The 15,867-nt window shown below is 35.0% G+C and overlaps 1 protein-coding gene across 3 annotated transcripts in view; it reads left to right on the top strand.

Annotated features, from left to right (window-relative positions):
* vwa8 (von Willebrand factor A domain containing 8) overlaps positions 1-15,867 on the top strand; it is a 116,045-nt gene that overhangs the window by 31,018 nt on the left and 69,160 nt on the right. For all 3 annotated transcript variants that reach the window (XM_016454457.1, XM_016454458.1, XM_016454459.1), the window contains 8 exons: positions 5,218-5,386; positions 5,558-5,635; positions 6,318-6,433; positions 6,709-6,812; positions 7,362-7,468; positions 11,154-11,225; positions 12,148-12,224; positions 14,065-14,140. In XM_016454457.1, the coding sequence (XP_016309943.1) occupies positions 5,218-5,386; positions 5,558-5,635; positions 6,318-6,433; positions 6,709-6,812; positions 7,362-7,468; positions 11,154-11,225; positions 12,148-12,224; positions 14,065-14,140 (799 nt within the window). The remainder of the gene's footprint in view (positions 1-5,217; positions 5,387-5,557; positions 5,636-6,317; positions 6,434-6,708; positions 6,813-7,361; positions 7,469-11,153; positions 11,226-12,147; positions 12,225-14,064; positions 14,141-15,867) is intronic.

Raw genomic sequence — 15,867 nt, 5'->3', positions numbered from 1 at the left:
GACCCCCCCCCCCCCCCCCAACACTCGTGCCCCCTCAAAAATCATGAGTGCATGAGTGAACCCTGTCTGGTTCCATTTTTATTTTTGACATTTAGAAACCGAGTGAACTCCATGATGTTGGACTCAAAAATGAACATTCTGTCATCATTTACTCTCTTCATGTCGTCCCATTCCTGTTTGACTGACTTAATTCCATGCAATGCAAAAGAAATTTTGAAAAATGCACTGGCTGTTTTTTCCCATTAAATAGTTTAGAGTGTTTGTGAACTGCATCAACCAATTCATTAAATTGATCTGATTCAAATGAACAGTACATTCATGAAGGTATTTGGTTCATGTTAATTTCTGTGAGTGTAGGCCACTTATTGCCTGAATTTAAAAACACAACACATGCCAAGCATATTATGCCAAATTTGTACTGAAAATTGTTTATAAAGTTTAAAGGGTTAGTTCACCCAAAAATGAAAACAGCCCATAGATTACTCACCCTCAAGTCATCCTAGGTGTATATGACTTTCTTCTTTCAGACGAATCCAGTCAGAGTTATATTAAAAATTGTCTTTGATCTTTCAAGGAAAACCAGTCTCCTCTTGGCTTATATCGAAATCCTCTGACATTCTTCTTTACAAATCCTCATTTTGTACTTCTAAGTAGTACCTTCCAGTACCTTGGATGATGTGAGCGTGAGTAATTTATGGGCTAATTTTCATTTTTGGGTGAACTAACCCTTTAATCTGTTGTCAATGAAAGAGAAGCTTTAAAGTCTCCTTGTGGTTTTCCTCAAAAATTAAAAGCCTTGGTTTATAGGTGCTGTATGTAGGATTGACAACTAGTGGTTGAACTAGATATTGCAGTCCAAATTCAAAATATTTTGGGGGCACAAGCAGGTTGCCAGATTGACTACACCAACAGGAACCAGCGCACTTGACGATGAATGAAATGAGATATGCTCTTTTTTCCCGCCAACTGGCAACCCGGGGTGCCGAAATACAATTGGGTAAACTGGCAGTGGGTGGGTTACACAGACCAAAACAAAGACAGACATTCCGTCCCGGAACACACATTTTCACAATGCTTTCACTGTAGCATTGTTTTTCAGATAAACAAGTATGTTAACTTAACATGTTTCTTAAATATCTGCAAACATATTATATTTTTATGCTTATTATTTCATTATTATTTTTATATTATATTATTTTTATTTATATTTCATTTAGTATAAATAGATGTACTAAAATACCTAAAACTGAAATAAGAATTAATAAAAATTAGACAAAAAACTAATCTAAATGACAAACACGCACAACAAAATTATGAAAAATTTAACAAAAATGTAAATAAAATAAAAAATATACAACAAATATCTGCAAACATATTATGATATTTTTATGCTTATTTCATTATTATTTTTATATTATATTATATTATTTTTATTTATATTTCATTTAGTTTAAATAGATGTACTAAAATACCTAAAACTGAAATAAGAATGAATAAAAAATAGACAAAAAACTAATCTAAATGACAAACACGCTCAACAAAATTATGAAAAATGTAACAAAAATTAAAATGAAAATAAAAAAATACAACAATAAAAACTAATTAAAAACATTGAAAGAACTACAATTGTATCTTATGCTAAAATAACACCAATCTGAAATAGTCTCTTAGACTTAATTTCCATATTTTGTAATTTCCTCTAGTATATTATGTGACGTAAAATTATTGTAATCTTAGCCACATTTTATCAGCACCTGATCAGTGAAATGACAAATCTGTGAGTGTCACGGTGAAGAAATCAGTGCTGTTGGATGTATATTTGTGTCCTGCTGGTGGAGCCCCACCTAGATGGGTAGGAAGGATGTTTGTGGTGGCGCGTCTGAGGTTGAAATAAAGTCACTTCCTCTTCCTGTGTTTCCAGCCGACGTCTCAGACTTCACTTGTGGTCTCTTCATGTGGTTCCAACACTGCTCTTAATTAGCGAGCCTGTGTTCCTGCCAGCTTCAGACTCACATACACACTTCTTACTGTACAGGCATATTAATGACGCCTCTAAAAGTCACACTTTGACTGACTGCGTGGGCAGGACTGCTGTCTCTGACCTCCTGAGGTCAACGCTGTGCTAGGGAGCAGAATATAGGTGCTCTCACAAAGTCAACAATTATTAGCATCTTGGTCATCTCTTTGTTTGTCTCTGTCTTTCTCAGCCTTATTGGATGCAATAAGGGATAATGTGTTGATTACTTGAACAGTTTAGCATCACAAAACATGATCTGTCGTGTGCAAATTGTTGAAAACAATGCTTCACAACCAGGATTTTACATTTTATGAAAGTAATGTCATTCAAATCCAATATTTTATTTTCTCAGCCTTATTGGATGCAATAAGGGATAATGTGTTGATTACTTGAACAGTTTAGCATCACAAAACATGATCTGTCATGTGTGCAAATTGTTGAAAACAATGCTTCACAACCAGGATTTTACATTTTATGAAGGTAATGTCATTAAAATCCAATATTTTATTTTATTATGCTTTTTTTTGGGCTATATATACAACTGTATAGATTTTCATTTTTGAAGAAGAAATTAATCCTTTATTATGCATGCACTGATGCATTAAATTGATCAAATGTGGCAGTAAAGACAAAAAAAATGATCACAAATGACACTAATATTAAGCAGTGCAATTGTTTTCAACATTGATGGTAATAATAATGTTTCTTGAGCAGCAAATCAGCATATTAATATGATTTCTGAAGGATCACGCGACACTGAAGACTGGAGTAATAATGCTGAAAATTCAGCTTTGCGTCAACAATAAATTACATTTTAACATATTAAAATAGAAAACAGTTATAGTCTGCACAAAAATCTTGCTCTTCACCAAGTTCTGAAATCTAATTTACATTACACTATGCAAACGTAGTGCATCAAAATTCAAACCAGTGGCAACTAGAAATATTGACGTCAAACCTGAAACCTGAAAAATGGGTCTTGATACACCATATTTGCATCACAAATTATTTTTTATGGTGACTAACCAATTGAAAGTCTATTTCCTCACAGAAAGTTGTTATATGGCTTCTGTAGTTTTGTTGTTTGTTTGTTTTTGTTTTGTTTTTATTTTTGTTGTGTTTTTTTTTTGTGTATTTTTGTGCTTTTTGTTTTGTTTTTGTATGGTTGTTTCTTGTGTTGTGTTTTGTTTTTAGCTTTGTTTTTTTTTTTTGTCATTTTGTGTTTTTCATATTTTTTGTTTTTGTTTTGTTTTTCATTTTGTTTTGTATTGTTTTGTTTTTAGTTTTTTTGTTGTTGTTGTTTGTTTTTTGCTTTTTGTTTGACATTACAGCCCTTGGTCACTGTATTTCACTTTTATCTTGTTTGCATAAATTGTCTTTCTTATAGTTTTCTTATAGTTTTTCAGTGACACAAGTGTTGTGGGTAAAGATGATAGCAGTGCACCTGTGTATGATTACTGCTAACAAGTGCTACATTCAGTAATGATGTATAAATGTTAGAAACGGGAGCTGGTGTCTTTGAAACCAGGGACATTGGAAGATAGGAAGGTGTTGCTAGGCAACAAGAGATGCAGTTGATCTGATGAAGATCTAAAATGGTGTGATAATGAAGAATCGCGATCGCTCTCTCTATGTCAGTAGGTGTATTTATGCATTTCATGCAGGGGGCTTCACTGTTTATAAATAGACGGAGCTGTCCAGTGGGATTAGGTGGCGATGCAGCTCGAGCACAAGCTATTGTCAGCGATACAATATCAATGTGCCAGAGATCAGCGAGAGCACAGATCTTGACATGAGCATATCCTATTCACTTTGACGGATGAATGGACTGACTTCACCTCCTCTTGTTCTCATGTAGTCATCAGTGATCAGGTGCCTTTGGTTATGCCAGCCCCCTGAAACATATTATAATCATAACATAACATAATCATAACAAAGAATGACAGTTGCTGTGACTCTGTCTGTTTTCAGGTCACCTGCTCCATTGTCTTGATAGTCTGTGTGATAACTTCACATCAGCTATGTTCAGAATGCAATACCAACTTATTTCTTACACTGCCTATTTATTTGTATTTAAAAAGAAGATAAAAACTAGTCATAAAGAAACCTGATTTGAATATAAACTTCAGTCACTTGTGTCTAATGTTCGGATCCCTCAGAAAGACACACTACCATTCAGAAGTTTGGATTTAGTAAAAAGTTGTTAATGTTTTTGAAAAACAAGTGTCTTATGCTCACCAAGACTGCATTTATTTGACCACAAATACTATAAAAATGCCCAGTAATATTAGGGCTGAATGATAGGGCTGAATCTAAATAAAACTGAAATAACATTGTGGCTGTTTGCATTTATCAAATCACAAAGGCTGCGCTTTAATAAAATAAATAAATATATGCCCTGCATGTTTCAGTGTGAAGTGGAACTACTATATTACTTAATTCTTAAATACTACTTTTTTTAAATTTTACAGTGAAATATTTACAAGAGTAATATATCTCATTTTGTTTTTTAGTAATGCTTCTATTTTTATTTAGTGATAATAATAACAATAATAATTGAAATTAAAGTAATTAAATAATAATAATATTTATTATTATTATTTATATACATTAATATATAATTTATATTCATTAATATATAATCCATTTTTTGGCCAAATTTTTCAGCTTTACAAACAAGTACAGCAAACCTTTTTTTTAGAAAAATCGCAATTAGATTTTTCCCCCAAATCAAGCATCTCTAGGTAATATTGTGAAATGTTATTGAAAAATTTAAAAAAAAAGCTTGTTTACATTTTAATGTATTTTAGAATATATTTAATTCATGTATGCAAGCCTGAATTTTCTGCATCCATTACTTCAGTCTTCAGTTTCACCTTCAGAGAAACTCAAGAAACATTTCTTATTGTTAAAAACTACTGAAAACAGCTGCTTAATGTTTTTGTGGAAACCGTGATAAATGTATTTAATGTCACTTTTGGTTGATTTATTGCATCATTGCTGAATAAAGTTTGAATTTATTTAAAGAAAAAAAACTTTTGACTGGTAGTATACAGGTATATTTAGAAATGGTTCGCAGCCACGATAGTAACATCGGTCAAAGCATTGGCATTTTTTGTTGTTGTTTTGAATTATTACTCCATTATGGATCAGGAATTGGGAATGAGAAAATAAGTAACCAGTGCTGATCTTCTCCACAGATCCATCTTCCCAGTCCACCCGTCATTCCGGATCATCGCTCTAGCGGAGCCGCCTCAGGTCGGGAGCACCACGCAGCAGTGGCTCGGCCCGGAGATCCTCACCATGTTCCTCTTTCACACCGTCAAACCACTGGCCAAGGCTGAGGAAACGGCTGTTATCCAGGGCATGGTCAGTCACATCACCTTCAGACTGAGCTATGTCAAATTCAGTAACGTGTTTGATTAAATCTGCTTACACCCAACATGTTTACGAACTGCATTTTATGTTGAATCAAAATATCATATAGCTTTGATGCTTGCTTTTTGGATTTGAGTTTTGTATACATAATTTTCATAACAGATCCCAAATGTTCCCAAAGAAGCAGTGGAGCAGCTGCAACACCTGACTCACAGTCTGAGAAAATCCAATGATCCTACGGTGAGCTTTCTGATGTTAGATCCCCAAAGCCTTTGAAGGCTTCACAGCAAGGAGAGACTGTGGTCCATTCCCTGACTCCAGTGGTCCAAGAACCCTTGTTAAGTGTTCCTGTTTATACAACACGACATAAGGTGTCTTGTTTAGAAAGTGCTTAATCTGCTGCTTGCTGGTGTAAGTTAGTTCTGTCCCAGAAACCTTAAATAATAAAAAAATTCTTAAAGGGATAGTCCACCCAAAAGTGAAAATTCTCTCATCATTTACTCACCCTCAATGCCATCCCGGATGAATATGACTTGAGTACTTAAGATGAACATAAACTGAGATTCTTATAAAAATCATTCGTTTTCATGAATCCATATTATGCAAATGTACATGATCTCCAAAGGTGATGCTTTAAAAACCACACAAAGTAAACACAATGGTATTTGACACAACCTCAGTGGATGAATTAATGTCTTCTGAAGTGAAATGATTCTGCATCATGCTTTACAACATGTTGACTTAAACACTTTTCCTTATAAACATCTGTTGTTTCCCTTTAAAAGTCATTTTTGTTTTTTTTGTTTTGTTTTGCGCTTTGTTTTGTTTTGTTTTTTGTTTTGTTTTGTATGTTGTGTTTTTGATTTGGTTTGGTTTTGAGATGAAAAGTAAATGTTGTTTGGTGTTTTTGTGCTGTGTTCAGGCCCTGTCTCTTGCTTCTTCATTGTCCACCAGGCAGCTGCTGAGAATCTGTCGGCGTCTTTCTCAGTATCCACAGGAGAGTGTTGCTCACGCTGTGAACAAAGCCTGTCTGTCCAGGTAGACAAACTCAAACACATTCATTCAAGCCTCAAAGTCACCACTCAGCAACTAAATAACATTCAAAATAAAACAAACTCTGCACAAGTTTGTGCTGTTTGGTTGTTACGGAGCAATCTTGTTTGAAAACAGGTATTTATTTTTGATTGATGCTGCTGGTGACACTATACCTTACTATAATAAACCATGTTTATTTCCTTTTTTTTGCTTGTGAAATTCAGAAGAGACTGGGAAATGTGTGAATACAGAATGAATCATTTTTCTTGGATTTGTAGGTTTCTGCCCAGCCTGGCTCGCTCGGCTCTTCAGAAGAGTCTGGTGAACTGCTCAATAGAGGATCAGCCTGACCCAGCATCAGAACAGAGCCATCTCTACACCTGTGAGTTACAGTACAACACCACACCAGAGTTCAGACCAATGCTAAGCTAAACTCACAACTCGCATTACAGTTCATGAGAGTTTTAATTGAATTCAACAACAGGATGTTTTATTATAATACTGAGTAATTCAACACGGTCACACAACAGGAATTTCAGTAGTCCAAGTTTTGTAAATGCCAGAAAACGAATTTCTTTGAATTTGATTCATTCCTTTTATTTTTTCTTCCTTAAATTCAATTTCCATTCTGCATCCTGCTGAATTTGGAAAGTCAATCTTAGTTCAGTTCTGAATTGCACACATCCCCAACTTCAGTGGTTCCTCAGTAATTTTAGCTTGCACTGATATTTTTGTCCCATTTTCCCTGCTGTCTGTAAGAGACTTTAGATTTCAGACGTACAGTACTATGTGGTGTCTGAAAAGTGTAGATGGGAGGAAATAGACTGAAATAGAAATTGTTGTGTCTCCAGGAGCTGGTCAGTGACATGGCTGAATAAGTCATCTTTGTTTGATAAAATCTCTTTTTTGAGAATCTACTCTCCCCTGTTAGGCACCGTAAAAGATGGACTTCTGACCATAGGGAACGTCTCGGCTCCAGTGTACAGCCCTGATGAGAAGATGAAGGTCCCGGATGTGCTCTTTTATGAGAACGTTCAGGTGAGCTCCTTATCTGCCCATTACCAGACGGAAACATTGTCCTCTTCTCTGCACAGTATGGGGCCACAAAGCACAATTACTTCAGCCTCATGAGCTGCACTGCTAATTTAAAGGAATAGAATTGTCATCATTTACTCCTTCATAAATTTAAAAACCTCTTATTACTTTTTTTTTTTTTGATATAGGTTTCATTTTATTTATTTATTTTTGTGTGTGTGTGTGAGAGAGAGAGAATTATCCCTTTAATGCAGCACAGCAAGAAAGAAAACATAAATATTAGATGAAAAACTAAAAACCTAAAAAAACAAAAACACATGCCTAGAAGTTGCCTTGGCACTGAGATCAACTAAAATAGTTGAAGTACTAAAATTACTACAAAAACTAAAATGGAAATAAACTAAATAGAAATAAAAATAAATAAATAATAAAAATTACAAAATCAAAAATTTACTAAAACGTAAACTAAAATTAAAGGGGTCATATGATGCTGCTAAAAAGAACATTATTTTGTGTAATGAAATGTGTTTATGCGGTTTAAAGTTATCATATTAATGGTATACTTGACAGTGTGTTATTTTGCTGAAAATGAAACCCAAAAATGTTTTTATTATAGTAATGGCTATATTTTAATGATCCAGTAAATTAAATAATTTACAGGGGCTTCATTTCATGTGATTATTACTGCTTTGCTTGTTTTTTTGGTTTAAAAAAACATTTATAATAAATTAATAAATAAAAACAGCTTCTTTACATTATTATAAATAAAACCTAAGGTACAACCAAATAACACAAAACAGAAAAACATACAAACCTGATTTGAGGAGCCATGTTTGAATAGAATAGAATAGAATAGAATAGAATAGAATAGCAGATACAAACACACACGCTAGTTGAATTCTATATTAAAACACCAAGATGCAATGTTGCTTGGCGACCGTAAACAACCGACACTTACACCATATTTGCACATATATACCAGATTATCCACCAGCCCTGCTTTTTATTAACATGGTCAGAAGACATGTTTGTGATTATTGCAGTTGTGGTTTCCACAATCATCACACGGGCCGCCAAAAAGGGTTTGGTCTGGCAATGAGGAAAGCTCAGTCTGTCTCTGTCTAAGCCTTGTAAATCAACTGGGTGTTTTGCTCAAAGGTCAGATCTCAGAGAGGACCCTCAAAAGAACACTGGCCAACACGCACACACAAGTACAGCAAGATCTCAACAGCTTTATTATTAGGGATTTGAAGGTCTTCTCACTACGGCATGTTCAGTATTCAAAGTTAAGCCTCGTACTTCTCAGTCAAACCCCATTGTTTCTCATCCACAACTGGAGATATGATCATATAGACTGTTCAAACAGAATTGCAAAAATTACTGTTTTCCAAAAAGTTTCAAATACTGTTTCAAAAAAGTTTAAATAATAAATTCTAAATCAGGTGTTTGAAACATTGGACACAGTAGTGTAGCAACCATAAAATCTATTTAGCATTATATCATGCAGTAATAACAAAATTATAAAGTGTTGCCAGTGGTAACATTCAGTATTGCTGCCACACTGTATGTGTGGCATTTGGTCTCATGCTAGAGTTGCTGAGAGATGTGAGAAGAGAACGAGGGATGACCCAGATATTCCTCCCTCACTGCCACCTCTCTCCTCCCTTCAGAGGCCCAGAAAGAGGTGGAGGAAAAAAAGTTACTCTTGTCCCACTTTTCCATGACCTGCTTTTTGTCTTTCGAGCATTAGAAGGAGAAGTGCAGTAGTCCACTGAGGCAGAAATGAGGACACATCCCCCCCAATATGGCAAACTCTTGTGTCCGCTCGCATTTCTTGCGTTGTGTAATGTGTGTTTGCAGCAAACAGCATCATCCATGTGTGTCCTTATCATACTGAAAAAGCACTTCGTGTCTTTGCAGCCTCATAAACAGAAAACTCAATTCCTTGTGTCATATCCAGACCAGAATTCATTTCTGCTTCCTTTTATCTATTCAGCTTTTGTGTGTCTGTAAAATGTAGGTGACCCTCTCAGGCATAATTGATGCTTGTGTTTTCATGCTTTACTGCAGGAGCAATATGAGGTAGATCAGGTCACATGACATACAGTGGACTACAATAGTCTGAGGCCACTTGGTGAAAACACTTGAATCATTTTTTTTTATTTTATCAAAAGGGATGGTTCACCCAAAAATGAAAACTACCACATGATTTACTCGCACTCAAGCCATCCTAGGTGTATATGACTTTCTTCTTTCAGATAAATACAATCAGAGTTATATAAAAAAATCTCCTGGCTCTTCCATGCTTTATAATAGCTTTATAAGCTTTATAGTTTATGAAGTTTTAAATATGGATATTTTTCTTACACAAAAACATTGATTCACTTCAGAAAGCCTTTGTTAACCCCCCGGAGAGGTGTGGAGTATTTTTTATGATGGATGGATGCATTTTTTGGACTTTAAAATCTCGACTCCCGTTCACTGCCATTATAAAGCTTGCAAGAGGGCAAGCAGGACATTTTTTTAATATATCTCCGATTGTTTTCGTCTGATAGAAGCACTTGTCAAACATATAAATCTGCTAATGATCTCCAGCATGGTTTCAGAAAAAAAAAACATCTATTCAAAGAGTCACTTGATTAATGTCATACATTTACACTACCATTCAAAAGATTGGTCAGTACGGTTTTTTTTTTTTTTTTTTAAGAACTTTATTTAGCAAGGGTGCATTATATTGAACAAAAGTGACAAAAAAAGCTTTTATAATTCTACAAAAAATCTATTTTCTATTTCTAATTTAAATATACTTCAAATAAATGTTGTTCTTTTGAAATTTCTATTCAATAAAGAATGCTGAACAGAACAAAAAATATCACAGTTTCCACAAAAATGTTAATGTTTTCAAAATTGATAACAAAAAAATGTTTCTTGAGCAGCAAATCAGCATATCAGAATGATTTCTGAAGGATCATGTGACACTGAAGACTGGAGTAATGATGCTGAAAATTCAGCTTTGACATCAAAGGAATAAATTTTACAATATTTTTAAATAGAAAACAGTCATTTGTAATAATTTTTCACAATATAACTGTTTTTACTATATTTTGACCAAGTAAATTCAGCCTTTATGAGCACAAGAGACTTATTTCAAAAACATTTAAAAAAAAAAAATCTTGCCAGCCCCAAACCTTTGAACAATAGCCTAATTTTTTTTTTTTATTAGTTACCTAGAAATACCTATAATAACCACTTAGAAAAGTAGACCCAGCTGAAACAGATGATTTTGACAGCCATGCAAGTCAAATTATAATCCTGGGTTTAACTAAATTACATATATTAGTGCTTTAACAAAAATAGGACTAAAAAAATAGGAATGTTGCCTTTTAAACCCTTTTGAAAGCTGTCCTGGTTTACTTCCAGTGTAAGCGTTACTGTAACCTGGATTTTTGCTTTAAATAAAGCGGAGTTAAAAGTTGGTAATCCTTCATAACATTATTCCACCAAGAAGAGGTTACATTGTACCTTGATTGTCCCTTTCTTTAAAAGGTTACTTTAGTCTTCAATAAAAATAGTCTTTTTAAACTTTATTTATATCCAGCTTTAAAAATCCCAGAAGTCTTATATCTTGAACCCCACTGTGTTTTGTACTGCTCTCACTATAAAATATGTTTTGTCCGTTTGTTCACAGCACATGATGGTGATGCAGGACATGCTGAAGGACTTCCTGTTGGGGGAACACCTGCTTCTTGTGGGCAACCAGGTAAATGAGGATTCCCATCCTCAGGACAGCAGTCTGCAGAGACGTCTGTCCACTCCGATACCAAGAGCAGAGCAGAGCAGACATACAGTACACTAGCCCAGAGCGCTGGCGTCGTGCCATGAAGCACAGCTGTGTTTGTAAAGCATCTGCCCACCAGCTACAGGGTGAACTAGAGCTCAGTGTGCCCTACGGCGCCCAGATGCTCGCCCACGCTCTGCACTAGAGACCTGAGGCTTTACTGCGTTTGTGTATGGAAAGAGAGTGGGCGTCCTGACTGCTGTCACTTCAGTTTAGATTGATAGATTGATTGACCCACAAAACACATAAATGTGTGCTAGACATACAAAATGCAATAGGGGACCTGTGAATACACCAATGTTCAAAAGTGTTTTTTATGCTTTTGAAAGAAGTCTCTTATGTTCATGCTCTTATGTACTCTGAAAACAGGAGTATTGTGAAATATTACGGTAATGTTATCGGTCACACTTTATTTTAAGGTCCAATTCTCGCTATTAACAAACCATTAACTACAACTTTTGCCTCAATAAACTCCTAATTAATAGTTAGGTAGTTGTTAGGTTTAGGTATTGGTTAGGATAAGGGATATAGTATATGGTCATGCAGAATATGTGCTTTAAATTAATGACTTTAGACTAATAAACAGCCGATACATTAATAATGTACATGCTAATAAGCAACAAGTTAATAGTGAGAACTGGTCCCTATACTAAAGTGTTACTATATTATCTTAATATATTTTAAAATGTAATTTATTCCTGTGATGGCAAAGCTGAATTTTCAGCAGCATTAGAAATAAGATGAAATAAAATAATACATGGTCAGAATGACATGAGGATGAGTAAATGACATTTTAATTCGTAGGCGAACTATTTTTTAATCTATGTTCTTACTCTGTTCACAGGGCGTTGGGAAAAATAAGATTGTTGATCGATTCTTGCATCTGATGAACAGACCAAGAGAGTATCTTCAGCTTCACAGGTAAAATAAAGAAGTCCCTTGAGTTCTCAAATAAAGCCCTCTCAGAAAGGAAGACCTATAATCAGAAACTACTCTCCTGTAGACTCAATTAGAACCTGGTTATGAGGCCACACCGGGAATGGCCCATATCAGCTTTTCATCATTAGTGAATGAGTGAGTAATGTATCCTCTTTGTAAATGAATAGAACAGAGACAAAAGAGAGGACACCTTTATTCATCAGAACGATAAACATCTGGACACGGATGCATCATATGAGTGTTTTCTATTAGAAGGTGAAACTTCCTTTTGCAGACTCACTGAGTTCCTGAAATAAAAAGATCTCCTCTCTGAGGCTCGAGTGAGCTATTTTAATCCTGATAAATTAGGACACCTGTCAACAGGGCAGAGGGAACTTTTAAGTTGTACTTTTGCCTTTGAAGAACTGCAATTAAAGGAGGAGTTCTCCTTTTACATTTAACCTTGTTCCAACCCTGCTATTATTTTTCTTTCTTCTGTGAAACACAAAAGTAGATGTATTCTTTTGATAATCCCTCTCAAAAATTGCCAAAAAGAGTAGAAAATGTTCAAAAAGCTGTAGTTTTTCTTCAGTTTTCAGTCTGATCCCCAATTAGACAAAATACTGGGGGCTCGTCCGGGATATTTTGGACTATGAGGGTTTTTCAGTAAATAAAGTATAAATGTATTGATTTAATTTGACCAACATGACATAAGATGTTTTGTCACAGTTAAATATTCATCTGTATTTTCTAATGCCAGCATAAAGTATAAAGTGCTTATAACAGGGCTCTCACAGTCACTGAATATGTTAAAATGCACTACCATTGAAAAATTTGGCATTAGTAAGAATTAGTTTTTGTTTGTTTTAATTTTTATAATGTTGCAAATGATTTCAATTAAAAATACTTTCTATTCAAGGAATCCTAAAAAATGCACTGCAGTTTCTACACAAATATTAGGCAGCATTATCAACATTGATAATAATAAAATAAATGTTTCTTGAGCAGCATATCAGAATAATTTCAGAAGGATCATGTGACACTGAAGACTGGAGAAATGAAGCTGAAAATTCAGCTTTGCATCACAGGAATAAATTACATTTTAAAATATATTAAAATAGAAAACCGTTACATTAATTTGTAATAATATTTCACAATATCAGAGTTTTACTGTATTTTTAATCAAATAAATACAGCCTTGGTGAGCATAAGAGACTTCTTTCATAAAAACAAACCAAAACCACAAACCTTTGAACGGTAGAGTATCTGAAATTTAAAATTGTGATTTCCAGCCCTGAAAAAGACATGTAAAAGAAACTATGCATTTTTAGTCATCCTCAGAAACGAATCTGCCTATTTCTTTGTAAGTGCAATCTGATTTGTTATCCATTTATCACAAACAACTGGAAAAGTCAAGGAAACTCATAAGATGTCACCGTGTCTCACCCATCTATAGAGGTGCAGAGGTTGATGTCATCTTGAAAGTTTCTTCTTGAAAGTTAAACCAAAGTCAAACTCACATGCATTATGGCCTGGTTAGCAATTATGGAAATCTTAAATTAGACTAAAGTAATCACTTCAGGGATTCTCCTTTCCACTAAGCCCACAGAGATATGTGTCACATTTCAAACCTGCACAAGAACTCAACAGCGCTCTGTCCATCACACTGAATTTAGGTCAGTTTACTTTATACTTCTATAGGACCCATAAGTATGAATCCACAAATCATCTCACTCTCTAGAGATATTAGCTATGATTTAACTGTGAACAGAGTCACCGCTTACAGTACATGCATGATGTTCATGATAAACAGTCTAAGCTCTGATCTTGTATGCTTCAACAGAGACACTACAGTCCAGACTTTAACACTGCAGCCCTCTGTGAGAGATGGCATCATCATCTATGTAGACTCCCCATTGGTCAGTATTCACCTCTGACATCATGGCTCTGATTCAAACCTAGTGAGCCGCCCACACAGACATGGGTTTAGTCTCTACATCTTTGTTCAAAAACAGGGCTTCTTTCATCTTCAGAACACAAATAAAGATATTTTTGATGAAATCCGAGAGCTTTCTAATCCTGCATAAACAGCAACGCAACTGACACATTCAAGGCCCAGAAAGGTAGTAAGGACATTGTTAAAATAGTCCATGTGACATCAGTGGTTCAACCTTAATTTTATGAAGCTACGAGAATACTTTTCGTGTGCAAAGAAAACTAAAATAATTACTTTATTCAACAATTCAGGTTGAACCACTGATGTCACGTGGACTATTTTAAACAATGTTGGAACATTTGGAACTAAACTCTGCAAGGCAGCAACTCTCCAGGAACTGAGTTTGACACCCCTGCTTTAAAATATGTGACCCTGGAGCACAAAACCAGTCTTAAGTCACTGGGGTATATTTGTAGCAATAGCCAAAAATACATTGTATGGGTCAAAATTATAGATTTTTCTTTTATGCCAAAAATCATTAGGATATTAATAAAGATCATGTTCCATGAAGATATTTTGTAAATTTCCTACCATAAATATATCAAAACTTAATTTTTGATTAGTAATATACATTGCTAAGAACTTCATTTGGACAACTTTAAAGGCGATTTTCTCAATATTTTGTTTTTTTGCACCCTCAGATTCCAGATTTTCAAATAGTTGTATCTCAGCCAAATATTATCCTATCCTAACAAACCATATATCAATGGAAAGCTTATTTATTCAGAAAAATTTTCGAAAAATTGACCCTTATGACTGGTTTTGTGGTCCAGGGTCACATATATTTCTCCCATTCACGTTAATACAAGTGAACCGTTTTATATATAGAGTCTTTGACCCTAGTTTGAAAACCTTGTTCTAAGAACCTGGAGGAAGAGGCAATCCCAGAATGCATTGCACCATATATTTCATTCAATAAACACTTAAGAGTATACTAAAGGTGCGTTCACATTTACTTTTGCTTGGTGAAAATTTCAAGTAGGAAACTGCGCAATTGGGAGTTTCACACAACGTCGAAAAAGTTGAACATGCAGATTCCACACCCTTGGTTTGCAAGTGACTTCTGTGAGAGTTGTGTATTATACATCGCTGTGCTATTGACTATAGACAGTGGACTGTTTTTTGGTGCTGATGTGACGGCACTTTAACACAGATCTCTACTGGAATCAATTCCATCTCTTTTACGCTTTACATGAGGAGCTGTATTTGTATGACATGCAGTTGAGGTTTCATTTCCCTTACGTTCAGACTGCAGGGAAAAATTATATTGCTCATATGTGACACAGATCTGTTTTTTTTTCTCCCCCTTATAACAGCGTGAACGGCACAATTTGGGCCACTGATTTGGGCCACTTTCATGTGTGGTACTAAATCAGATGCATGATTGATGTTTTGCAATTCATGCAACTTTTACGTCACTCTAGATGGACATTTGTCACAATTCTGCCCTGATGGTAGCCACTCCAAAGTTTTCACATACCAGTAGTTCATTGGTCACTCAGTTAATATGGAAGATGGGCGTGATGGTAGTCAGCGGAGAAACAGTGAGGTATAAGTATTACGGCAACAGCTCTGTACAAGCAAAACTTGAGGGATTGTATTGTAAATACTCTATATAGCCAAAAGTATTGGGACACCCCCTTCTAATGA

The sequence above is a fragment of the Sinocyclocheilus anshuiensis genome, unplaced genomic scaffold (assembly GCF_001515605.1).
Source record: "Sinocyclocheilus anshuiensis isolate Anshui unplaced genomic scaffold, SAMN03320099.WGS_v1.1 scaffold247, whole genome shotgun sequence".
NCBI classification, from domain to species: Eukaryota; Metazoa; Chordata; class Actinopteri; order Cypriniformes; family Cyprinidae; genus Sinocyclocheilus; species Sinocyclocheilus anshuiensis.
The sequence above is the reverse complement of the archived record's forward strand: the minus strand, read 5'-3'. Positions and strand labels throughout refer to the sequence as shown.